General features: G+C 40.2%; 1 protein-coding gene across 3 annotated transcripts in view; it reads left to right on the forward strand.

Annotated features, from left to right (window-relative positions):
- The window catches only part of GRIK2 (glutamate ionotropic receptor kainate type subunit 2), a 622,020-nt gene that overhangs the window by 475,556 nt on the left and 120,297 nt on the right, over window positions 1-26,167 (forward strand). For all 3 annotated transcript variants that reach the window (XM_075923935.2, XM_089777200.1, XM_089777199.1), the window contains exon 14: window positions 4,761-4,978. In XM_075923935.2, the coding sequence (XP_075780050.1) occupies window positions 4,761-4,978 (218 nt within the window). The remainder of the gene's footprint in view (window positions 1-4,760; window positions 4,979-26,167) is intronic.

Below are 26,167 nucleotides of genomic sequence, written 5' to 3' on the forward strand. Positions count from 1 at the left end.
CACAAGTCACTTGCATGAGTGCCTCTGTGCATGTAACCATCAACCAGCTCTTTTCTCTCTCTTTTTTTTTTAATGCATTTAAGCATTTTCAAATCACAGTCCAGAAATCAGCATGAGAATACTGCTAGTGTTTGTAAATCCTAAACAAAACATAAACATGCAATTTCTTTTATAACCACAAATAGGAACATTACTGCATAAATAACAGAGCTAATCTATCCATTAGCTAGCAAGCCTGCATTTAAACACAACAAAAGATCACATCTCCATCAGGTGAGAGTGCAATGCTTAGCCTTTCTCTCAACTTGACTCATTTTGATCTAGAACTCTCTCCCTCTTTCATATTTAGTCTCAATAATAGATGCCCTTTTATTGTGTGGTTAGTATTCAGCATTAAACATTGCAAAACTCCAGGATTTAACTCTTTACAACCATGTTTTAGATGTTTTTAAATGAAAAGAGCTAATTAACAAGCAATTGCACTTGCAGTGTAATCAAAAAGAATATATTGAATGCTCTACTATTCATGCAATAATATATTTCATGACTACAATGAAGATACAAATGTTAAAATTAACATTACATTATTCAGAGAGTAACCAACAATCAGTTTAAATCAGTCATTTGTTTCAACTGGTTACAATTTTGTTGAAGCAATCAAGTTAACATTAATTCTCCAATGAAAAAAAAATTATACAGCTTTTTTTGGTTTGGTTGGTTTTTATTATTTATTTTATGGGATATAAAAAATAGATCCATACAACATACTGGAATTTTATAGTTCTTTTCATCAATGAATTTAGCCAAATTTAGTAAATTTAGACACGTGCATTCATGAACAAGAATCAGCAATCATTACTTTAATAAAAAATTAATTACTGAATTACGTTTGATATCATGTGGGAAAAATGCTGAAAGAGAACATTTCCCTTTGGAAAAATAACTAATACATTTAACAAAAAACAAGAACATGTTTGCAAAAGTTACTGGTCTTTAACATGAGTGCCCATGAAGATAGCAAACTGGTTTTGAAAGTACCATAATAAATATTGCAGCTATAATTCAACCATTCATATCCATTTCTTTTTAACTCACCAAATAAGTACATAAGGGCCTTTAGTAGGTATAACAAAGGATCTATCATCTATTAAGTCCATAATCTTTCTTTTTAAAAGTCTGTAATGTGTTAGTGAAACATTTCAGTACCATATTCAAGAAAAAAGTGAAAAGCCATGCACTGGAAGTGCCAAATAAGTATTAATAATATACCCATGTTTTTGGCATGTGGACGTCAAACACATAACTCATATACATTCTAAATACAGGCAGTCCCCGAGTTACGCGGATCTGACTTACGTCAGATCCGCAGTTACGAACGGGGCTTTTCTCGCCCCAGAGGACGCGAGTGGCGGGACGCCCAGATGCGCCGCAGTCCCACCGCCCGCGTTCTCCGGGGCGAGAAAAGCTGCTCCGCGTCCCCCTGGTCTGCTGGGGGGAGCCCCCGCCCCAGCAGACCAGGGAGATACGGAGCAAAGCCGCGGAAGACGTGGGCAGCGGGACAGCCCAGACGCGCCGTGGCTGTCCCACTGCCGGTGTCCTCCGAGGCTTTGCTCCCCGTCTCCCTGGTCTGCTGGGGGGAGCCCCCCCCAGCAGACCAGGGAGACGCGGAGCAAAGCCATGGAGGATGCAGGCGGGACCGCGGCGCATTTTGGCGGTCCCACCACCCGCATCTCCCTGGTCTGCTGGGGGGGGGGCGCAGCTAATGTGCCCCCCAGCAGTCCAGGCTTTTCTCACAGACGACGCCTGGGGTAGAGCAGCTGGGGCGCTGCCGGGTTGGTCCCGCAGCGCCGCTCCTTGGCGCTACTGGACCAACCCGGCAGCACCCCAGCTGCTCTGTCTCAGGCGTCCCCAAGTCAGCCGCTGTTGAAACTGATCAGCGGCTGATTCCAGGAAGCCCAGGGCAGACCAATTCTGCCTCAGGCTTCCTGTAGTCAGCCGCTGGTCAGTTTCAGCAGCGGCTGAATCTGCACGCCAGTTCCGACTTACATACAAATTCAACTTAAGAACAAACCTGCAGTCCCTATCTTGTACATAACCCGGAGACTGCCTGTAATCATCAATCTAAATGCTTAAAATCACAGTCCTGAATACATGGCTAGCTAATCAACAAAGTTTCAAAGGCAATACACAGTGATATTTACAAGTGAGATTTCCAGATCTAAAACCATGTTTTTGAAAAAAACCTCCAAAATTATTTTCGTTCACATAATCTTCATTTGGGGTTTGATTCTGTGTTCCCTGGTGCCAGTAAGAACATGCCCACTGATTTCCATGGGTACATGATCAGGGCATTAGAGTGTGATACAAAATTTGAGGGATAGGACATGATCTTCTCTAGGAGGGAAAAAGCAGGGGGTAAGCCATTTGTTTTTCAGATAAAAACATCTCAAATTATCAGAACAGCATTAAATTTGAATCCACAACTTTCACTAACCTGGCCAATGCAAAGGCAGATATGCTGGAAGAATGAGCCAAATTTGGGGAAATTCCTCAATGGATCATCAAGATTTATATGAATGCAAAGTGTTGTCCCTTCCACATGGCTGCTAAGTTCCAGTACTATTAAGACTGTGGCATATACCACAAAAAGCAAGTATATTTCTAGTTAAGATAGATACTCTGTCCTTACCTTATAGCGTTTTGCCTTTTGCACTACACATGCTATAACTACTTAGTGAAGGAACCACGTTAAGGGTCAAGGATTAGTTCTGTCTTTGATGTTTGCTTTTCTCAGTTTGCCTCATAGTCCTAATGGAACATGACAGTAATTTTGACACAGACTGAAACTTGGCTTAGTAATAAAAATTTCCTATAATACATACATTATCTGATTGTGGTCAGTTAGAGCACACAATAATCAATATTTAAATGCCACTTAAATATTGATTAATGTCTTTACAACACGTTCCCTTAATGCTGGAAGAGGATACATGATGGAGGAAACTCATACATTTTTTGCTGACACTCCCAGCCCCCAGGAAACTGTGGGATATAGTGCTGGACATGACGTTACCTTGGGTACATGACAGTCAGCACCTAACCAGGCTCTGTTTCACAGGCCAAGGTGGCGCTCTGTTTAAGTCCTTTGGTAAGATATGAACTTGTGGTAATTGGGGCAACTGTGGCAAATGTTCCCACTGTTCTTTTCTTCCTGGTCTTGTTTGACCTAACTACAGTTGATATTTAATTAAAAAATAATAATTACATTGGTGATGGTGGGCTTATTGGGAAATATTGTAGTATTATGGTATCTAAGTGTCTGACTGACAGGGCCTAGGAGCAACTACATCAGAAAGGTACTTTTCTATTTTTTTCTTGCAGAGTTCTAGGCAGAGTCTGGCGCTGGAGTTGGCTGCCATACCCAAGTCTGTCACTTCTTTTGTCTGAAACAGCAAGGGTAAAATGAACTGCAGGGTAAGATGGGCTGTTTTGGATCAAATAGTCCAGTCATTATACCACTTCTTGTGGTTTTTTTCCTTTTTTGTTGTTGTTGTTGTTGAATTGCGATTGAAATTTTGACATAAACTCCATTTATCCAAAGATGTGCTACCTGTCTGGACCAATTCCTTAATGAATGTAATATAGCAACATAATTTAGGAATAAAACAGCCCATCTTGCCTTCATTCCATTTTACCCGAGTATGAAAAAAAAATCTGGTAATTGACTGAAAATTCTAATTCTTTGTTCCATTGATGTAGCAATACTTCTAACCTATTCATTTGGAATTAATATATACTTCTCTTTAGCTATATTTTAATGGAAAAATCCATACATGTCAGTTTCCCTGTTTGTAATTATTAAGCACACAAGGAGGTCATGTGCTACAAATTGTCTCATTAGGCTCTAAATTGGCATTAGTAATTATGCAAATTACCATACCATGTCTGGCACCCCCTTTGTTCTATTGTGCCATGAGCAGGCAACTCCAGCATTGCGTTATGATCTATTTTTATCGAGTTTATGCATAACAATCTAATATTGTCATTGCTGCTCTATTTAGTTTAATGTGTGGCACAGCCACCCATGTTTATCTGAAATTGTGGGCTAATTATAGAGATGGGAGATATTTTCTTTTATCTAAGAAATCAGTATCTGAGACGATACCATAAAAGCAGCAGAAGTCAAGGATTTTTACAGTTTTTTGGGGGGGATGGGTGGAATATTCTGCTTTTTATCTGCTTTTTCAAGCATAGTTTTATTCCATCAAAAAAAGTTTTTATGAACTGCTTAATTATCTTTAAGTGCTTTGAAGAAAAAGCACCATAGAAGGGCTACAGTAAGTATTACTTTTCACTTAGAGGTTCAAGCCTGCTATAAGGGTTTTGGGATGGGTTTTTTTAAGTTTAAAGTTTCTTTTGACAAGCCAGTTGAAATTACTGCTTTTACTTGTTGTTTTCTGTTGTCCTGAATCAAAAATATTAAAGATAGGATTGCACATTATCTCATGCCAAAACTGCGCTTTGAGTCTCCCATTACTATACTTCGTTTCCCACAGTCCCAAAATCTCTGTCTTGTAAGTGTAATCAGTTCCTTTTTTTCATTTCTATTGTGTTTGTTTGTACAAGCAATAATATAAGACTCTATCTTAAAGAATATTTTGCACAGTGAATTCTGTTTTCACTACTGTGACATAATGTGCTGAACACTTGTGGATTGTTTTCTGTGCATTGGTTTCACCTTTTCCCCTGATTTTCATTAGGTTCTGAACTTATGCCCAAAGCCCTCTCCACCAGGATAGTGGGAGGCATTTGGTGGTTTTTCACACTTATCATCATTTCCTCGTACACTGCTAACCTAGCCGCCTTTCTGACAGTGGAGCGCATGGAATCTCCCATTGATTCAGCTGATGATTTAGCCAAGCAGACAAAGATAGAGTATGGTGCAGTTGAAGATGGAGCAACCATGACTTTCTTCAAGGTAGGCCCTTTATATTCTGACTGGAAATGCTGAAACATGATTCTGACAGTAGAAAAAAAAGACTTTGAATTAAGTCTGTTGAGTAGAAATATAGTACATGAGAAGATTTCTTCTTCAATCAAAGCTGATTAGAAAAATGACATTTTTGTAGGTTTGCAAGACAGCAAAAGAAATATTTTGTTTATATATAACATTTCTCATGAACATTAAAATGGCCGTTTCCATTTCAAGCATTTTTTCTCTTGAAAATAAAATAAACCAGGATTCTGGAGTCTGCTTAGATCTTTCTGATGAGTTTTTTTAGAATGCTGGATACACTGTAAAGGAGTAAGTCAAAAATACTGAAGTTTTTGCTCTGGCAACTCTAACTGCTGGATTTGTGTGTGTGTGTTGCTTGAATATAGATAGCATGATCAGGTCAATATCATAGTTAATTATCTATACATCTGTCTGACATCAGATATCTAGATGCGATACTGCAAGCGTCACTGTCACAGCTGGGCTGGGGAAGTCTTATTCACATTTCATTTCTGAGAACCTTTTGAATTGAATTTTGACTAGCTCAGATTCATATAATTCCTCTCTGCCCTTTCCCTTGTGATGAGGGTGAGTCAACAGAAAATATTGTGTGCTAATTTCAGCTAAAGTCAAGCCTGTGCTGTTCAACTGATTGGCAATAAAAGAAATGCCACTTCTCCAACTCCATCAATTATCTAGGTTGGCACAAATTAGCACAAAAGTGCATATACCACAACAGATTGTTGTCTGGGCTATGGTGCTTCAGATTTGACAACATAAGAGATTCCTATGGATCCCTGGTCAGTGGCATATTACAGCCCTGGCAAATACATGTTGCTCTGGAGATCCTTAGCAAGCATAATCATAGAATTATAGAGCTGGAAGAGACCTCAGGAGGTCATCAAGTCCAGCCCCCAGCCCAAGGCAGGACCAAACCCGACTAAATCAACCCTGCCAGGGCTTTGTCAAGCTGAGATTTAAAAACCTCTGGGGATGGAGATTCCACCACCTCCCTAGGTAACCCATTCCAGTGCTTCACCACCCTAATGAAATAGTTTTTCCTAATATCCAACTTAGACGTCTCCCACTGTAACTTGAGACCATTGCTCCTTGTTCTGCAATCCATCACTACTATGAACAGCCTTTCTCCATCATCTTTGTAACCTCCCTTCAGGAAGTTGAAGGCTGCTATCACATTCCCCCTCACTCTTTTCTTCTGCAGACTAAACAACCCCAAATCCCTCAGTCTCTCCTCTGCTGGACCCTCTCCAGTACATCCACATCCTTTCTATAGTGAAGGGCCACACTACTCCAGGGGTATGTCTAGACTACATCCCTCTGTCGCCAGGTATACAGGCGAAGTATACAGGATCTGTCGCCAAAGGCTTTAGTGAGTGATAGAACCGGGGCTAGACTGCTGCTTTTCGTCGCCAAAGCTCCATGGTGACAAAAAGCGGTGACCATTTTTATGCTAATGAAGCACGGGAGATTTAAATCCCCGCTTCATTAGCAATTTCGGTATTTCTAATTTACATCCCTCTGGCGACAGAGGGAAGTAGTCTAGACATACCCCCATGTGGCCAAACCAGAGCCGAATAAAGGGGAATAATCACTTCTCTGGCTCTGCTGGCAATGCTCCTCCTGATGCACCCTAATATGCCATTAGCCTTCTTGGTTACAAGGGCACACTGTTGACTCTCATCCACGGTAATCCCCAGGTCCTTTTCTGCAGAACTGCTACTTAGCTATTCGGTCCTCAGTCTGTAACAATGCTTGAGATTCTTCCATCCCAAGTGCAGGACTCTGCACTTGACCTTATTGAACCTCCTCAGATTTCTTTTGGCCCAGTCCTCTAATCTGTCCAGGTCACTCTGGACCCTATCCCTGCCCTCCAGCATATCTACCTCTCCCCCTAGTTTAGTGTCATCTTCAAACTAGCTGAGGGTGCAATCCATCCCCTCATCCAGGTCATTAATAAAGATGTTGAACAAAATTGGTTCTAGAAACTGATCACCAACCTGACATGGATCACTACCACAACTTACAAGCTGTTACAAGCCTGTATAACATATAACAAGGTTCTATGAGGTTTCCCTGTGTTACAGTAGGCTCAGACAGTGTCTGGGGATATGGAAAGTATCAAGGGTTAGTTAAAGGTACCTTTACATCTACATCCCTTTGCTAAGTTGCATAGAGTAAAAGTTTCACCATTTATTAAGATGAAAGAGCTAAGAAATCATCTAATGTTATGAAAATGATACATATATAAGTAAGCACATACTATCTATATTCTGACTTTAAACTTTCACCTGAAAAAATAAGAATTGATTAATCTTCAGTAACTAGGACTCTGTAAGCCTCTTGCCTCAGAGGATATCTTAGAAAGGTTCAGAATAACTTCCACAGAGAAGGTTTCTTTCTTTCAAAAGGAGCTCAGGAAAATAATGGAAGTAACTAATCTATTACAGCTGCTTTGATGACAGGAAATATGTGTAGCAATCAAATAAAAGAACATTAAAATTTCAGTTTTTAAACTTCAGTTTTTAAACTTTCTCTGAAAGTCCCAGGACATAAAGAGAAAATACAAGGCATTTATTTAATTAGCGGAAAACACTTTAGGACTTCAATGTGGTTTTTTTGTTTGGCTGTGTTTTGTTTCAATGTGTTTTGTGTTTGTTTGTTTGGCTGAAGATTTTGCTGTTATACTACTTCAGATTAGAAGGCTGGACTCTAAAATATTAGGAAACAGTTTTTACTTGGCATTGTTTTTCCCTCCAGAATCGTTTTTCTCTGTCTGTTTTTTCTTTATTAAAAAAAAATCTTCCTGGCACTTTCCTTTCTTCTACAGACAATATGTCTCCTTTTTTTGTCCCTTCCTATTCCTTCTCTGCATAATTCTCCAATATATATTGCTCTTATTGTTTCCCATTCTATATACATTTGCCTTTCTCATCTTCTCTTATTCTCTGTGTTGTTCCACAGTTTGGATATGTATCTTGTTTTGCTTTTGATCCTTCTTACATTCATTCTTTTATTTCTTAGTTTCTGCCTCTCTGTTACTTCCAAAAACAGAAGAACATTTGCAGTCAGCAGAGCAAAGACTGCGTCTCTTACATGAAAATATCTTCTCTTTAGTGGCACTTAGAAGTTTGAAATTTACTAGGTGTAACTTGAAAACAATAGAAACGTGACAAAAGAAAATACAATTCTACAATGCTTCTTGTACATTCTATTGAGACTTCTACCACTTCAGCAAGGCTGAGCTCTTGCACCTCTGGATTTAGCAGTTCATAGCCCTGGCACTTCTGGACTTGCTGCATCAGATATGAAATTTAAAAAAAATTGTTTGAAACCAGCACCTAATTGGTGACCCTTCCATTTATTTCATTACAAATCAAACCCTGATCTAAAGGCAAAGTATTTTGCAATGAATATAAACATAGAATGCAGTGACTCTGTTGAGAGCATCAGACAAATAACATTTTTTATGATCATTGTTACTGTTGTAACTGAACATTGTCAGTTAATAAGTAGCATTTTATGTGTGGTACTGAAGAGCTAAGCTTAAAAGAAGTTTTCACGTAGTTTGGTTAACTGAAGTAGGAAGACCAATGGAAGGAAAAGAGTTTGGAAGATGGGTATAGTTCTAGGTATGCAGCACTAGAATGCCCCCTTGCTGTTGCACTATTACTACCAATAGAGCAGTGATTCTTAAGCGTTTGTAGCCACAGCTAACCGCTTACATGCATATAACCCCTTTATATAAATTAAAATACTTTTATATATTTAACACTATTATTAATGCTGGTGGTGAAGCAGGGTATGGGGTTGACAGCTTGCAGCCACCATGCAATAACCTTGGGACTCTGAAGGGGTTAATGACTCACAGTTTGAAAACCTCTGCAATAGAGGAAATAAGGAGATGGCAGGGGAAAATGAAAATTCCAACAATTCATTTGATTTATCCAATATTCGTTAGTCTCTTCCTTGTAGAAGTAGGAGTTTCTCTGGTACATGTGCTGTTGATAGAAGTTGAGTATGTAAGGAAGATTTATATAGCATAGAAAATAAAGTCTAACAGTGGATTAATTTTCTCCCACACTAACAGAACCTCATTGACAAAATTGATGATTGACTATGAGTAAATAATCATGATCTAATTTCATTCATGATGAGCTAAGAGAATATAGTCCCATATGGTAATATATATATTTATATTTATATATTGAATAGCATTGGGCTGATAACAAAACCTGCTGGGACTCCACTCAAACCACTACCACTTGATGATTCTCATGTACAGTTACTTTTTTGAAATTTTGGTAGGTAGCCATTTTTAATGCATTTAATATGGACTACACTGATTTCATATAGTACTTTTATATCATAATGTTATTTGAGACTAAGCCTTACAGAAGTCTAAATTTATTGTTCTAAAACAATCCCCATTATCAACTAAACTTGTATTCTCATGAAAAATCATTTCAAGTTTATTTGACACAACCTATTTTTCATAAAATCATTTTAACTCTTTATTAATTATATCTAATGTCAGCTATTCAATATTTTTGCCAACTATCTGGAAGAAAATAAAAAATTATTACTGGTAAAATTACTCAAAAACGATGAAGTGGTAAATAATAATTGATTTAGATCACTTGATAAGGTGCATTTGAACTACATGTGCTTTAACACAGTAAATACAAGGTCATGTATCTACAAATAAATGTAGGTCACACTAATAAAATCAGGGAAAGCAGTGACACTGAAAAGGACTCAGAAGTCACTATATATAACAAGTTGAACTGTGGTGCTGTAGGTAAAAGACCAAATGCCTTCCTTGCATCTGTAAGCAGGAGAAATCCAGTGTGTGTGGGGGGAGGGGGAGACGACATTACCTTGGTATACGTCTTTAGTGAGAATATTGCTGGAATAGCATGTCTGGTTCTGGTTTCCACCTTCCAGAAAGGTTATTGACAAATTGAAGAGGGATCAGGGAAAGGGCTACAAAAATATGAAAAACATGTCTTAAAGTGTGAGATTGACTGTCTTTAATCTAGTTTATTGACAAGAAGGGTAGGAGGTGACTTGATCATGGTTTACAAGTTCCTGCATGGGAAAGAGATTTTTGACAGCAGGGAACTTTTTAGTTTAGTAGAAGAAAACATACTGAGATTCAATGGCTGAAAGCTGAAGCTAGACAAATACAGACTGAAAACACATTTTAACCAGGAAAGGGAATTAAAGTTTGGAATAACTAACTTCAAGGAGTGATGGATTCTTCTTTCATTGCAACTTAATGTCAAGACTGAATATATTTTGAAAAGCTAGGCTATAGGTTAAAAAAGAGCCATGGATCTGATGCAGAAATGACAATGCGAAAATCTTTGGCATGTGTTATTCAGGAAGTAACAGAAGATCTGATCTTAAATTCTATAAAAAAACCCCATGGTTTCAGCAAAAATGCACAAATGTAACTAAATATAATTTGATTCTGCGTGTGTGCCTCTTTCTCATTATAGCAAGATAAAGTAGCTGACTATATTGAGCACAACTGTGGCATTATATGTTAACATGAAATAAGGGCTCCAGATGGTTTCTTAATGTTAAACGAAAATATGAAATCCTGGTAATAGCTATTAGCTCCAATCACAGTGAGGCACAGTAGCAGCCCTCAGATTGACAGTAATTTCCGCATAAATTATTGCAATAAAAGCTCACTGAAATCTTCTTTTTAATATCTTTGGAACCCAGCCAATTTTGGGAAGCTAACATAGAAGGATATTATGTCTAGAAGAAGAGCCTAAACCAGGCCCACACACACATTGGCTGAAGGATTTAAACTAGCTAGAGAAAAGATACAAAAGATGAGAGTGGTGAGAAATGGGTAGATCCACTGATGAGGGCAGGGAAAAGGGACCGTTGCCCCAGGTTCCAGTGATTCAAAACGGCACTACTACCACTAGCACTACTACCACAGGAGTACTGGCAGACAGAGCTCTGGGGCCCTTTAAATCACCATCCGAGCACCTCACATTGTGCTCCAGACAGCTCTCAGGGCTGGCTCCTCCAGTCCAATCTCTTTCAGCTGAGGCGCCGCTGCTTCTGAGAGTACAGAGGTGACCCCTCACTTTGCCTAAAATCTGTCAAGTATGTGGCATACCTGGGCCCAAGAGAACATCCTCATATGAGCCCAGCTTCCTGAAACACACAGCAGCAGGGAAAAGAATGGATGCTAGGATTTATCAGCATGACACCTCAGCTCCTCCCTGTTATCCTCTGTCTAGTAGCTATCTGATAAATATGAAGGTACATCTCCCTCAAGCATCTGGAAAAGAAGGAGGGTGTGGGTTTTTTTAAATCTTCCCTCATTTGGTGGCACTTGGCTGCTCTGAGGGGGGCTAAAACATTTTATCTCCATATTCTTCTTGCTGCTTCTAGGTTGGTGAGTCTCCACTGTTGCTGCTCTCCCAGTCTTTGCTTTTTTAGATTTTCTTCTCTATGAATAATGGCAATGACTAACTCCGTTGGTGCTCAGAGACTTCCTAAGCAGCAGCAACGTGAAATGACATGTGTAATGTACATATACACTGTCTAGCCCCATTGCTGCCTGTGGTTTCTGAGAAACAGCTGTGAAACAGACTCAGACTGACTCAAGTAGTGTTAATTTCACTTGGCATAACTGTGTTTTCAGACTCAATAAAGAAAACCCCACAGCACAACTGTTTACATGTAGTCCACAGGTGGGAGATTTCTTTCTATATCTATAAGGCTGGCATAAAAAAATCCAACATTTTTCAGAAATCTACCAACTAGTTGAAGCCTTACACCAACTTTTGTGCAAGTGCATGAGATAGAGAGAGAGAGAGAGAGAGAGAGAGAGAGAGAGAGAGAGAATGTAGCTATGCAGTATATTTAACCATGGACAATGAGGCTTACTAGGCTGGGACACAGGAAACCTTTCCATGTGATTTTAGGCAAATGATTTCATCCTGTGTGCCCCTATTTCCCATCTTATAGACTGCAAGTTACTAAAGGCAGGGATTTTCTCTTTCTCTGTGTTTGTGAAGTTCCTAGCACAATGATACCTAACAACTCAGTACTTTTAGGCTCCACTGCAATATAAATAACAGCAAACAAATTAAAATGTACATTGCCTGAACCCAGAAATGTCCACTTCAATTAAACAGCCCCACAATCTGACTGAGCACTGTGAGCCCACGTCAACTGGCACAGGCCAGCTGCTAGTTTTTAATTGCAGTGTAGATTCACCCAGAGTTTCCCAATCTTTCTGTGCCACCTCTAGTTTTCTTCAGGATTATCTCTCTTTCCTCATTCTGACCCTCTTTCCATAATGACCCACTCTCCTCAACTGTGCTCTTCACTCTTTTTTTTTTCTCCCTGGATTTCTTTGTAACCTTTCTTGTTCTGTATCCCTCCCTCGAGGCTGTTTGTTGGTGGTGGAATGTACTGATGCTCAGGACCAGAGATCAGCAGTGCTGTTTATTTCCCATTTCCCAATTACTGAAGGACTGGACTGCACCCAGAGTTACAGTGGGAGCAAAGGAACAGTGACAAACGGGAGGGAGAGGAGTTTAAGCTGCATAGAAGCATCTAGTAGCCTGAACAGGAAACTGGAGGAAACCCCTTGCTTGTTGCCTACAGCCTGGCTGAGAGTGACATTTCAGCTGGCATGATTTGAGAGGGTGACAGATGGGACAAGTGTGTAAATGTCATTCCAGATGAGTGACACATGTATGTAATCAGTATTGGCAAATGAGTGGTTCAGTGCATTTTGCCAAACTGTGTTCTCCTTTCACTGAATTCACTAATTCCAGTGCATGATAATAACTGAGAAATGAAAAGGAGCTTTGGTTATCTGTTCATTCTCCCTGATAGTGTGAAATTTCCTACTCTTTTGTTGGTTTACCATGCCCTGGTTCACCATGCCTTCGCAATGTGCTTGCCCCATTGGAAGACTGGTCCTAGTATAAATGATTTAATGGTTGAGAAACTTTTGTGATTCAAAATTTACATTTTCTTGTTCTGACTTTCTACTTTATGCAATGGACATAGTTAAAAATCTCTTCATAGGTCTGGAGAAAATAGAGGTTCTGGCAGCATTCCATTTTATGTGTATAGTGACTATTGACAGAACTGGTAATTAAGGAGGTCAAAAATTTTCCATCAATACTGTTTTTTGTCATAAAATTGGATTTTTGACTGAATGGCATTTTTCATAAAAAGTGTGTGGTATCCACAAAAAGCTTTGACATTTCAATGAAATAGTCAAAACCCAGTGCTTTGGAGTTCAAAATAAAAATATTTCAATTTAAAAATATTTCTGTTTCAGAAGGTTGAAAAAGCTACCAGAGGAGAAGCTGTTCTGGATTTGATTTTAACAAATAGGGAGGAACTAGTTGAGAACTTGAAAGTGGAAGATAGTATGGGGGACAGTGATCATGAAATAATAGAGTTCATGATCTTAAGGAAAGGTAGAAGGGAGACCAGCACAATTGAGGTAATGGATTTCAGGAAGGCAGATTTTGATAAGCTCAGAGAACTTGTAGGTAAGGTCCCATGGGAAGCAAGACTGAAGGGAAAAACAACTGAGGAGAGTTGGAAGTATTTCAAAGGGACGTTGTTAAGGGCCCAAAAGCAAACAATTCCGCTGTGTAGGAAAGATAGAAAATATGGCAAAAGACCAGCTTGGCTTACCAAGGAGATCTTGCATGATCTCAAAATAAAAAAGGAGTCCTATAAAAAATGGAAACTAGGACAAATAACAAAGGATGAAAATAGGCAAGCAACACAGGAATGCAGGGGCAAGATTAGAAAGGCAAAGGCACAAAATGAGATCAAACTAGCTACAGGCATAAAGGGAAACAAGAAGACTTTTTATAAATACATTAGAAGCAAGAGGAAGACCAAGGACAGGGTAGGCCCACTGCTCAGTGAGGAGGGAGAAGCAGTAACAGGAAACTTGGAAATGGCGGAGATGCTCAATGACTTCTTTGTTTCGGTCTTCACCGAGAAGTCTGGAGGTGTGCCTAACGTAGTGAATACAAGCAGAGAGAGGGTAAGTTTAGAAGATAGGATACAGAAAGAACAAGTTAAAAATCACTTAGGAAAGTTATATGTCAGCAAGTCACCAGGTCCTGATGAAATGCATCCCAGGATACTCAAGGAGCTCATAGAGGAGGTATCTGAGCCTTTAGCTATAATCTTTGAAAAATCATGGAAGACAGGGGAGATACCAGAAGACTGGAAAAGGGCAAATATTGTGCCCATCTATAAAAAGGGGAATAAGAACAACCCAGGAAACTACAGACCGGTCAGTTTACCGTCTGTCCCAGGGAAGATAATGGAGCAGGTAATTAAGGAAATCATATGCAAACACTTGGAAGGTAATAAAGTGATAGGGAATAGCCAGCATGGGTTTGTGAAGAACAAGTCATGCCAAACTAATCTGATAGCTTTCTTTGATAGGATAACGAGCCTTGTGGATAAGGGAGAAGTGGTGGATGTCATATACCTAGACTTTAGTAAGGCATTTGATACGGTCTCGCATGATATTCTTATTGATAAACTAGGCAAATATAACTTAGATAGGTCCACGATAAGGTGGGTGCATAATTGGCTGGATAACCGTAGTCAGAGAGTTGTTGTTAACAGTGCTAAATCCTGCTGGAAAGGGATAACAAGTGGAGTTCCTCAAGGGTCTGTTTTGGGACCCGTACTGTTCAATGTCTTCATCAATGATGTAGATATTGGGATAGAGAGTACACTTATTAAGTTTGCAGATGATACCAAACTGGGTAGGGTTGCAACTTCTTTGGAGGATAGGGACATAATTCAAAATGACCTTAGCAAGTTAGAGAAATGGTCAGAGGTAAACAGGATGAAGTTTAATAAAGAGAAATGCAAAGTGCTCCACTTAGGAAGGAACAATCAGTTCCATACATACAAGATGGGAAGCGACTGTCTAGGAAGGAGCATGGCAGAAAGGGATCTAGGGGTCATAGTGGACCACAAGTTGAATATGAGTCAACAGTGTGATGCTGTTGCAAAAAAAGCAAATATGGTTCTAGGTTGTATCAACAGGTGTGTTGTAAGCAAAACTCGTAAAGCCATTCTGCCGCTCTGCTCTGCACTAGTTAGGCCTCAGCTGGAGTACTGTGTCCAGTTCTGGGTGCCACATTTCAAGAAAGATGTGGAGAAATTGGAAAGGGTACAGAGAAGAGCAACAAGAATGATTAAAGGTCTAGAGAACATGACCTATGAAGCCAGGCTTCATGAACTGGGCTTGTTTAGTTTGGAAAAAAGAAGATTAAGGGGGGACATGATAGCGGTTTTCAAATATCTAAAAGGGTGTCACAAGGAGGAAGGAGAAAATTTGTTCCTCTTGGTTTCTGAGGACAGGACAAGGAGTAATGGGCTTAAAGTGCAGCAGGGGAGGTTTAGATTGGACATTAGGAAAAAATTCCTAACTGTCAGGATGGTCAAATATTGGAATAAATTGCCAAGGGAGGTGGTGGAATCTCCCTCTCTGGAGATATTTAAGGACAGGTTAGATAGACATCTGTCAGGGATGGTGTAGACGGAGCTTGGTCTTGCCTTGAGGGTGGGGGGCTGGACTCGATGACCTCTTGAGGTCCCTTCCAGTCCTATGATTCTATGATTCTATGATAAACTGGTGACGCAGTGCCTCATGGAAGGTTCTTTCAGGTATCTTAACCTCCAAGACTCTGGAGGTGGGACATCTATCATAATGCACCTTTCTGTGAAGGAGAGAAGGTACTGATTATGAAGCACCTTGGGAGATGTGGTCTGACCAGAGAGCCTAACCAATATAGAAGAATGGAAATGCAATGTACCTAAGTACAACTCTCACAAAGCTCCACAGTTAACACTTTGGGGGAAAAAATCAGATTTATATAAACATTGCCAAATTAAGTGTAAAAATGTAATAAGAAAAGCCAAAATGATTTTGAGGAACAGCTAGCCAAAAACTCATAAAAGGAATAGCAAAATGTTTTTTAAGTACATTATAAGCAGGAAGCCTGCTGAAAAACCAGTGGGGCCCCTGGACAATTGAGATACAAAACGAACAATCAAGGACGATAAAGCCATTGTGGAGAGACTAAATGATTTCTTTTGCTCCAGTCTTAACGGCTGAGGATGTTAAGAAGATTCCCAAACCTGCACCATCCTTTGTGGGTAATGAATCTGAGGAACTGTCCCGGATTGAAATATCATTAGAGGTGGTTTTGGAACAAATTGAAAAACTTAACAGTAACAAATCACAGGGACCAGATAGCATTCACCCAAGGGTTCTGAAAGAACTCAAATGTGAAATTACGAAACTATTAACTGTGGTTTGTAACCTATCCTTTAAATCAGCTTCTGTACTCAAGGACTGGAAGATAGCTAACATAACACCAATATTTAAAAAGGGCTCTAGAGATGACCCTGGCAATTACAGACCAGTAAGTCTAACATCAGTACCGGGCAAATTAGTTGAAACAATAATAAAGTATAAAATTGTCAGACACGTAGAAGAACATAATTTGTTGGGCAAAAGTCAACATAATTTCTGTAAAGGGAAATCATATCTTACTAATCTATTCGAGTTCTTTGAAGGGGTTAACAAACATGTGGATAAGGGGGATCCAGTAGATATAGTATACTTAGCTTTCCAGAAGGATTTTGACAAGGTCCCTCACCAAAGGCTCTTGTGTAAATTAGGTTGTCATGGGATAAGAGGGAAGATCCTTTTATGGATTGAGAACTGGTTAAAAAGCAGGAAACCAAAGGTAGGAATGAATGGTAAATTTTCAGAATGGAGAAGTGTAACTAGTGGTGTTCGCCAAGAGTCAGTCCTAGGACCAATCCTATTCAACTTATTCATAAACAATCTGCAACTTCGATTGACTACATTAACCACTCTAGTTCGAACTAGGGTGGTAGTGTAGACATACCCTTACTGCCCCTGTATAAAACTATAGTACTCCCACATCTTGAATACTGTGTACAGATATGGTCTCCTCACCTCAAAAAAGATATTTTGGCATTAGAAAAGGTTCAGAAAAGAGAAACTAAAATAATTAGGCATTTTGAATGGGTCTCATATGAGGAGAGGCTAAAAAGACTGGGACTTTTCAGTTTAGAAAAGAGGAGACTGAGGGGAGATATGATAGAGGTATATAAAATCATGAGTGATGTGGAGAGGGTGAATAAAGAAAAGTTATTTACTTGTTCCCATAATATAAGAACTAGAGGACACCAAATGAAATTAATGGGTAGCAGGTTTAAAACTAATAAAAGAAAGTTCTTCTTCACACAGCATACAGTCAACCTGTGGAACTCCTTGCCAAAGGAGGCTGTGAAGGCTAGGGCTATAACAGAATTTAAAAAAGAGCTAGATAAATTCATGAAGGTTAGGTCCATAAAAGGCTATTAGCCAAGGGGTAAGGAATGGTGCCTCTGGCCTCTGTTTGTCAAAGGTTAGAGAAGGATGGCAGGAGACAAATTGCTTGATCATTGTCTTCGGTCCACCCCCTCTGGGCACCTGGCACTAGCCACTGTCAGTAGATAAGATACTGGGCTAGATGGACCTCTGGTCTGATCCTGTATGGCCATTCTTATGTTCTTATGAAATATTTTGCCAAAAAGCTGAAATTTTCAATGGAGAAAATACTATTTTCTTACCAGGTCTACCTATAAGAGCTCTAAAAGTAGAATGGACTTTAAGTACTGTTATGCACCCTCATATCAATACAAGCAATTACTGTTCTACTTGGCTTTATAGATAGTTGGTTTATAATAATTAGGACACATGCATTAATTAGGGAGGATTTATTCAGGCCTGTTTAGATTTTCATATAATTTGAGTCTCCTAAACCATTTTTTACATCTTCATTTGAATTGTTTTTGTGAAAGATTTTTTTCATTCCCATTTAGATGACATTTCATACTGTGCTGCAATTAGCAAATGCAAAATTAATTTAACATTTAATTGTTCCCCTTTAACTGGAAGTTCCAGTAAGGCACTCAACAATTTATATAAAAGTTCAGTCTATTTTAAAAACAATAAACATTGTACGTAATTTTTTCAATTTGCTCTTTGAACATTTGATCTTTGCACATTTCTTTTCCAAACAGGAGGAAAGAGAATTTCACCACTTTGTGTCCAACAGATTTCCCTAACATTTGTCTGTTTACTTATTCTTTTTTAATAACAGTATGTAGTTGTTGTAGTTTGTATATAGGCCAATCTAAATTCTTAAGTCTAAATGGTGATCAGACCAGTATAGAACAGGGGAAAATGCCTTTTAGACAAAACTGAGAAATTACCTTTGTTCTAGAATCAAAATAATTCCCATCTTGATGCACTATTAAGATCTACATGGATTTCCATAAAGCAGAATGCTGGCAACAACTGATTTTGTAACGTCTCCCAAAAGCCATAAGGTGCAGTCATGCATGCCTGATCCTGAAGCCTCACTACAATCTACTACTCTTCTGGCAGCTAGCTTCTTAGCCCAGTGTAGGAAGCTGTGGCTAAATATCTTGAAGTTCTGCTTACTAACACACACTCACATACACACACACACACACACACACACACACACACACACACACACACACACACACACACACACACACACAGATTGAGGATATTATTACCATGGAATAAAATCAGCAGATAAAACTTGAGGATATTATTACCATGGAATAAAATCAGCAGATAAAACAATGTCATGCCCTGTTCTTCCATGCCATTGCAGAAGAAAGAGGAGGACAATGACATTTATACCTACATTCTTCATAGATACATTGGGTAGTAATTGGACAGTGGCAAATGGATCCAATGTCTTCTGTGTTTAAACCAAGAACAGCTGCTAAAATGTCTCATGATCCCAAATAAATGGGTACCAGGTTTCTCAAAACACAACCTAATACACTCCCACGGAAAATCATATTTTAGACTACGTCTAGACTGCAAGCCTCTTTCGAAAGAGGCTTTTCCAAAATAATCTTTTGAAAAAGCCTCTTTCGAAAGAGAGCGTCTAGACTGCAACCTCTTCTTTCGAAAAAGTGAGCTGCTTTTTTGAAAGAGAGCACTCAGGCAGTCTCGATGCTCTCTTTCGAAAAAGCCCTGTTTGCATTCAAGAATGCTTTTTTTCGAAAGAGCACATTCGAAAAAAGGCGTTCTTCCTCGTGAAATGAGGAGTACCGCCGTCAAAAGAAAAGCTGCGTTCTTTCGATTTAATTTCGAAAGAACACGGCTATAGTCTAGATGCAGGTGAAGTTTTTTCAAAAAAAGGTTACTTTTTTTCGAAAAAACCCTGCAGTCTAGACACAGCCTTAGAGCCATTTCAAATTGCAATGTGGTCAGGGAACAAAACACACCGTGGTACTGCTGGCTGAATGGTGATAAGGCCAAAACAGGATAAATGATTACATCATTACAAGTTGAACTTCACTTGTCTGGCACGCACTAGTCTGGCAACATCTATTGTCCGGCATAATTTTAGTTAGCAACATGTCCACTTATCATGGGTGTGGCCAAGTTTCTCGTGGTCCCATAAAGTTTTTTTAGAGTCAGCAGTCCTGGCTCTCAGTGTTCTATGCTATTATTTAGCTCCAATTTACCTCTAAATGGGTATGTCTACACTACCCTCCTAGTTCGAACTAGGAGGGTAATGTAGGCATACCGCACTTGCAAATGAAGCCCGGGATTTGAATTTCCCGGGCTTCATTTGCATAAGCGGGGAGCTGCCATTTTTAAAACCCCGCTGGTTCGAACCCCGTGCAGCGCGGCTACACGGGGCTCGAACTAGGTAGTTCGGACTAGGATTCCTATTCCGAACTACCGGTACACCTCGTTCCACTAGAATAGGAATCCTAGTCCGAACTACCTAGTTCGAGCCCCGTGTAGCCGCGCTGCACGGGGTTCGAACCAGCGGGGTTTTAAAAATGGTGGCTCCCCGCTTATGCAAATGAAGCCCGGGAAATTCAAATCCCAGGTTTCATTTGCAAGTGCGGTATGCCTACATTACCCCGCTAGTTCGAACTAGTGGGGTAGTGTAGACATACCCAATGTCTTCTAAGAACCCAGTAAGCAGTGACAGTGTTGGTAATGCTGCTAGACTATACTGACCTCCCATGGTTCAGCAAATGCTCTGGTTCAGCACTTTTCAGGTCCTGAGGGTGCTATACTAGAGATGTTCAACCTGTAGTATGCCTGAGCAATGCAGCTGGGCTACAACAAAAATGAAATTTCCACAAAGACAACCAAGGAATCTGGTCACAAAAGCTTTGTTGTGGGGATGACATAGGTAATCTCAGAGGATCTCAAATTGTCTCAGTCTCTCCATAACTCACTTGTAAACCCCAACAATGATCAATAGAGCTATCTGTCAGGCATGAAGCTATGGGTGGGTCAAGGTAATACTCGGCTACAAACCACTAGAACCCTATGTGAAAGAGAATAAGGAAATCTGTCATTATACATTCTTTGGGGGTGATTTATCACTCTTCCCAACCTGGAGATTAGACCTCTCTTCCAGCAAAGATGCATACAATTCAGGAACAGGGAGCATGGCAATTAAGATGGCTTATTGACATCTTCATCCCCATACTGTGGGGCTATCAGAAGCCTGTAGGGCCTTCTACAGTGGCCAAGACTAGACTGATCATGGTGTGGCTTCAGCCAAGCCCTGCTCCCTTATAGAGTCTTTGTTGTGAAGAGATAGTGTGCTGCTTCTAAATCACCTAAACATTTACTTACAATAGCACCTTTACCAATGAGTAGCTCTGAAGCCTTTACATCATCTTTAAACTGCTGGAATGGTGTAAATGTATTGTGGGACAATAAGGAGGTGAGTCCTTCTTATTCTTTATCTGTTTCCAAATACAACTCTTAACCCATACTTTGCACAGCAGACATGTATTTAAATGCCCTGTCCATGGATTACACATTGCTTTCCAGCACAGGATTAATCACACACAATAATTGCAATAATAAATAAACTACCTATCACATAAACATCTGAATAGATTTACTACTAGCTATTTGTAAGGGGATGTGGTGGGAAGGAACCCAAACAAATAAAAAGTTGACATTAGGAAAAATCTCCTCTGTACTGTATTGGGTTTATCTGAATCAATATTTCCACAGCTTAAGCATCATCTGTTTCCTCCTTGTCCTGAAATATTAATGGAGAAAGGAATTATAAGTTGATCTCCACAAAGAATGTTCATTTTATCAAAACTGCTTAGTCTAAAGTCCAACCTTACTAATAATCATTGATGCCTCCCACTATCAAAATATAATTGTAATCAGCATGGAATAAAAATAGAAATTTTTAGATGGCAGTTTTGTCAATATCTAAACTTTTTCTCATAATAACAGGAATTCATTCTCCAAGTACATTACTATAGAGTATGTACATCTATATCACAAATTGTAGCATGACTAGGCTTACTTATAATACCTTGAAGCTGGCTATCATAGTTACAAGAACAGCGGTAGGGGATGTTGATACAGTGCACATTCAGAATCTCATGGGTGGTTAGCCCATGCTACCACATCTTCACTATTACATCCTTACAACCTGTGCCAGATACATTAAAATTTATATGGAATGTGCATTATGCATTGATGCAACTCAGAACTATAATCCCACAAAACAAGGAAATCAAAGCAAGACAGTTAGGCAGTCAAAACACATATCAGCCATAAACCAGTTCAGTGTGAACCATACAAAATAACAATCCAAATGGCAGGTATATAGCAATCGTACTTAAGTGACTGCAAAACCCCAATGCTAGGAACACTGAGGCTGTGTCTAGAATACATGCCTTTTCAAAAAGGGATGTAAATTAGACACTTTGAAATTGCAAATGAAGTTGGGATTTAAATTAGGTTTGCAGGATCTTTTGAAAAAGAGGTTTATTTTCGAAAGATCCCCATCTAAACTGCCATTTTTCTATCGAAAAGCCCCGTTTTGAAAAAAAACGTGGCCACCATTATGCAAATAAAGCACAGGAAATATAAATCCCAGCTTCATTTGCAATTTCAAAGTGTCTAATTTACATCCCCTTTTCAAGAAAAGGGATGTAGTCTAGACACAGCCCTACACAGAGAAACTGGAATCGGGACGCTGAATTCTGGGAGCAGCAACTAGGAACAGAGAGCAGGAAGCAATAATGAGGAAGGCAACACGAATACAACACCACTCATCAGAGTATGCCTACCTGTGCTGTACTCATACCTTCATATATGGTGTAATAAACCCTAGGTTGTAGTGGTCTTCCTAAGGTTATGGGACATCATAAACCAGCATGATGTGACTATAACCATCTGTTTTAATTTACTTTAAGTGAGGTATAGAAAAGCTAACAAACAATCAAAAAAACAAACAGAAAGTATGTCAGTCATTATTTAATATGTTGACTGGCTAGACCTGGAAGTACAAGACATTAACAAGTTAAATTGTGATATCTCCAAAGAAGGCTTATGACAAATTAGGGCTGAGCAAGGGGACAGTCAGATCTTCTCTGGATATTATAGCCAAGAATCATTGTCCTAAATCTTGTCTTTTTGCTCTGTAGCTCAAGATAGGAAGTGCCATCACAATGTGAGATTTATAAGCTCATGACAGCTGTTGTCAGATCTTAGAAAGGAAACGAAAAAACCCTTTTGTCTTGTTAAGGGGAAGGTGAAAGCACTCCTGAGAACAAGGAAAGTAGGGGCTTTGTTAAATTCTGTTTTGAGTAAGCTCCATTTTAATCTTTACCTGCTGCTATAAACACACCTGTCAATAGATTGTCTTAAGGAAGTGGGTAAAAGTGCCTAGACACTGTTTATGTGTTTAGAGGAGTGGAAAATGGGGAGGTGAACAGTGCTCTAATTGCTGTGCAAAATGGCCTCCAACATTAGGAAAATTTTCCATTTGTGTCTGAATACATTTAACTATGTGATACACTGATAGGTTTTAGTACCATTCTGCTACCCCTTCTTCATCCTCCTGACCTCCAATGTTTCCTCAAGTCATGACAGTTGATTAGGTCACTTGTAAAAGGAAAACTGGACTGTAAGTTCTGATAGGAACCTACCGCAAGAGATTTTACCCATCACCATCTCCTCAGTCAACTTAACTTCCCAATTAGCATGCAACATTCATTCCTTACATTCTTCCTGAGAACTCCCCAAACACCATTCCTGTCTGGAAGTAGTCTAGTATTTTTAACTGGGGATGGGGCAAGAATGCTGTCCCCTTTCTGAGCCCCTTTTTTCCTGGACATTTGGGCTGGCAGCCTTCCCCTTAGCCAGAGATTGGGCCTTACAGATGGTTTCTAGCTCAGGGAGCCAAGCCATTCCTTCTGGGACTCCCTCTCTTAGGCTATGTCTACACTGGCGGGTTGTTGCACCAGAAATATGCAAATGAGGCTAAGTGTGGAATATTGCCGAGCCTCAATTGCATACCTAATGAGCTGCCGTTTTGCAGAAGAGGCTCTTGCGCCAGAAGGAGCTGTCTACACTGCCCCTTCTTTCGCAAGAAAAACCCTCTTGTGCAATGCCGTTATTCCTGAAAATAATCAGCATAGCAGCATTGCGCAAGAGGGCTTTTCTTGCGCAAGAAGGTGCAGAGTAGACAGCTCCTTCTGGTGCAAGAGCCTCGTCTGCAAAAATGGCGACTCATTAGGTATGCAAATGAGGCTCGGCAATATTCCATGCTTATCCTCATTTGCATACTTCTGGCTCAACAACCCGCCAGTGTAGACATAGCCCTACTGTTTCTAATTCTGAATCTGTTTTGCTGTGTGTCTATCTCTTTCCACCCACCTTCTAATTGGGAAGGCTTTTATAGGCCTCCAGCCAGGGCCGGATGGAGGCATGGGCGAGTCGGGCAGCTGCCCAGGGCGCCAACCAATGGGGTGCGCGGTGGCCCTTACAGCTGCCCTCAGGCACCGCGCACCCGGCTCCCGCAGTGCTGGCCCCACGGCGCCAACCGGCAGTGCCCTTCCACTCACGGCCGCGGGGCACTGCATGGCCCGGCACATGTACCAGCAGTGCTGGCCAGGCTGGGCAGCAGATGCGCCTTGCACCCTGGGTGCGAGCCCTGGGCGGGTCCCGGGGGCAGCGCCACATGCCCTGGCCCAGGGCACCATAAGGGCTCGGGCCGGCCTTGCCTCCACTAGGCCTGAAGTGGAGTCAGCTAGCCCCAGTCAGCCTGGGCCAGCTCCCTGCCAGCTGCTCTTAATTGCCCTGCAGCCTTCTGCTCCTACTTATCAGATTTTTAACGTTTTTGGGCTGCCTTTTCCCCACTCCGTAGCAGCCCTCTCGTCTGACTCTGTCACATACCCCCAAACTCCTCAGCTCAACACTATGCTTTCTGACCCAGTAGCTCAGCTCCAGTGTACCCTTGACAGGCCATCTGCCTTCCCATGCTGGATTCCTGACCTGTGTTGCACACAGAAGTGGAAGGGCTGTAGGGACAGGAACCACTTGGTTTTTCTTGCATTCCTGTCCTTGTTCTGAGTCAGTGACAAGGGTAAACTTTTGCTCGAGTAGGTAATAGTGTAGGCTTTCTATGGCCCATTTTACTGCAAGGCATCCCCTCTCTACTACAGCGTAGCTTAGTTCTCTCTGCAGCACTGTTTCCTGCTCAGTCAGAGGCTCAGAATTAGCATGGAGTCCTGAGCCTCTGAGTGGGTGGGGCTGATTAATCACCTGTGAAGCTGTTTAGCAGGAGCTTCCTGCTGAGATACAGGACTAGATATTCTTCTTCCTTGACTATTTGTGAGAATACTGCACCTAACCCTGGCTCCACCTCTGTGACTCTAACCATGACTAAGGGAAGAAGAAAATAGGACTAAGAACCACAGAGAATGCTTTATCTACAAATAGGAACTGATGTAATGGGTGTAACTGTGCAATAGGCACTTTCCAAGTTGAGGATTTATTTTCAAAATTGGAGAGTTTCTATTGGGAACTCTACCTGCTCTCAAAATGGGGGATAAAACATTACATTTTCAATTGTTTTTTTTTTTTTTTTTTTTTTTTGAAAGCAAACAGATCAGTTCCCGGGTAACCATCCGAAAGATTACAAATTTGATCTATGTCTCAGTCTGGCTTTGACTTAGGAGCCATGCTCCAGAATAAACAGTCTCTTGGCTCAAGTAGTCTGCTACATAGTGTGATCCTGCTGTGTGAGCAGCCTTTTGAGTCAGATCCTGCCCACTGAAACCTCTTGGGAGCCTGTCTTCATTAGCAGGGATGAACTTCTGGTTCCGCCTTGTCAGTTTATATATGATACTGCTGAGGTATTGTCCAACTACATTAGCATTGCTTTGTGTGCAAGAAATGTTTTCAGTGCCAAAATTGTCCTGCTCCTTGAACCACCTTGAATCCCATAACACTGGTACATTTCCCTCCAGTTTTATTCATTGGCCTGAACAGAATGCTTGTCAAGATCTGTTGCTTATCCTGTTGATGATGCATATGGTGATAATCATACAAGCTGGCTCTGATGGTGGATTTCAGTATTTATCCATTAATTTAAATAGAGTTTTACTTTTTGTTGGTGCTTAATTTAGACCATATTGATTTCAATATTTGAGAAAATTTGTCCCATGTCCCATCATCTAAAGTCATTCATGAAGTCACACCTAAGTAATTAGCTATTCATGAGGGCTTCAGACAGGTGCAAGGTTTTTTTCTTTTTGCATAGTTCTTTTTCCTACTCTTTCCTGAGCAGGGAGTCAAATGTTATAGCTCTTAAGTGGTAAAGTGATTGAGCAAGGAATTATGTGGGTTTTTTTATACTTTCTAGCAGCTACTGAGTGTTGAATTGTTTTCTGATTTTTTAAGTGATTTCCCAAATGTCATGGTCAACCAGTTCAGAGCAGGTATTAAGTACATTTTGTTGTTGTTTTTTTAAGGTTGTGACTCTTTGTGGTCCTGGGGAGAGTGAAAGATTGTGTGCAGCACGTATTAGTGTAAGTGATGCTGGCTTTCTGATATGGGAATACACATCATGCAAATCAATAAATGCCAAGTAATTCCCTTGATCAACTGCTGTGATATCCGACCTTAATACAACCATCTTGAAATGCTTGCATTTGATTAATTGATTCAATCATTTGAGGACTGAACTT

The sequence above is a fragment of the Pelodiscus sinensis genome, chromosome 3, assembly GCF_052426305.1.
Source record: "Pelodiscus sinensis isolate ZL-2025 chromosome 3, ASM5242630v1, whole genome shotgun sequence".
In the NCBI taxonomy this organism is placed as follows: Eukaryota; Metazoa; Chordata; order Testudines; family Trionychidae; genus Pelodiscus; species Pelodiscus sinensis.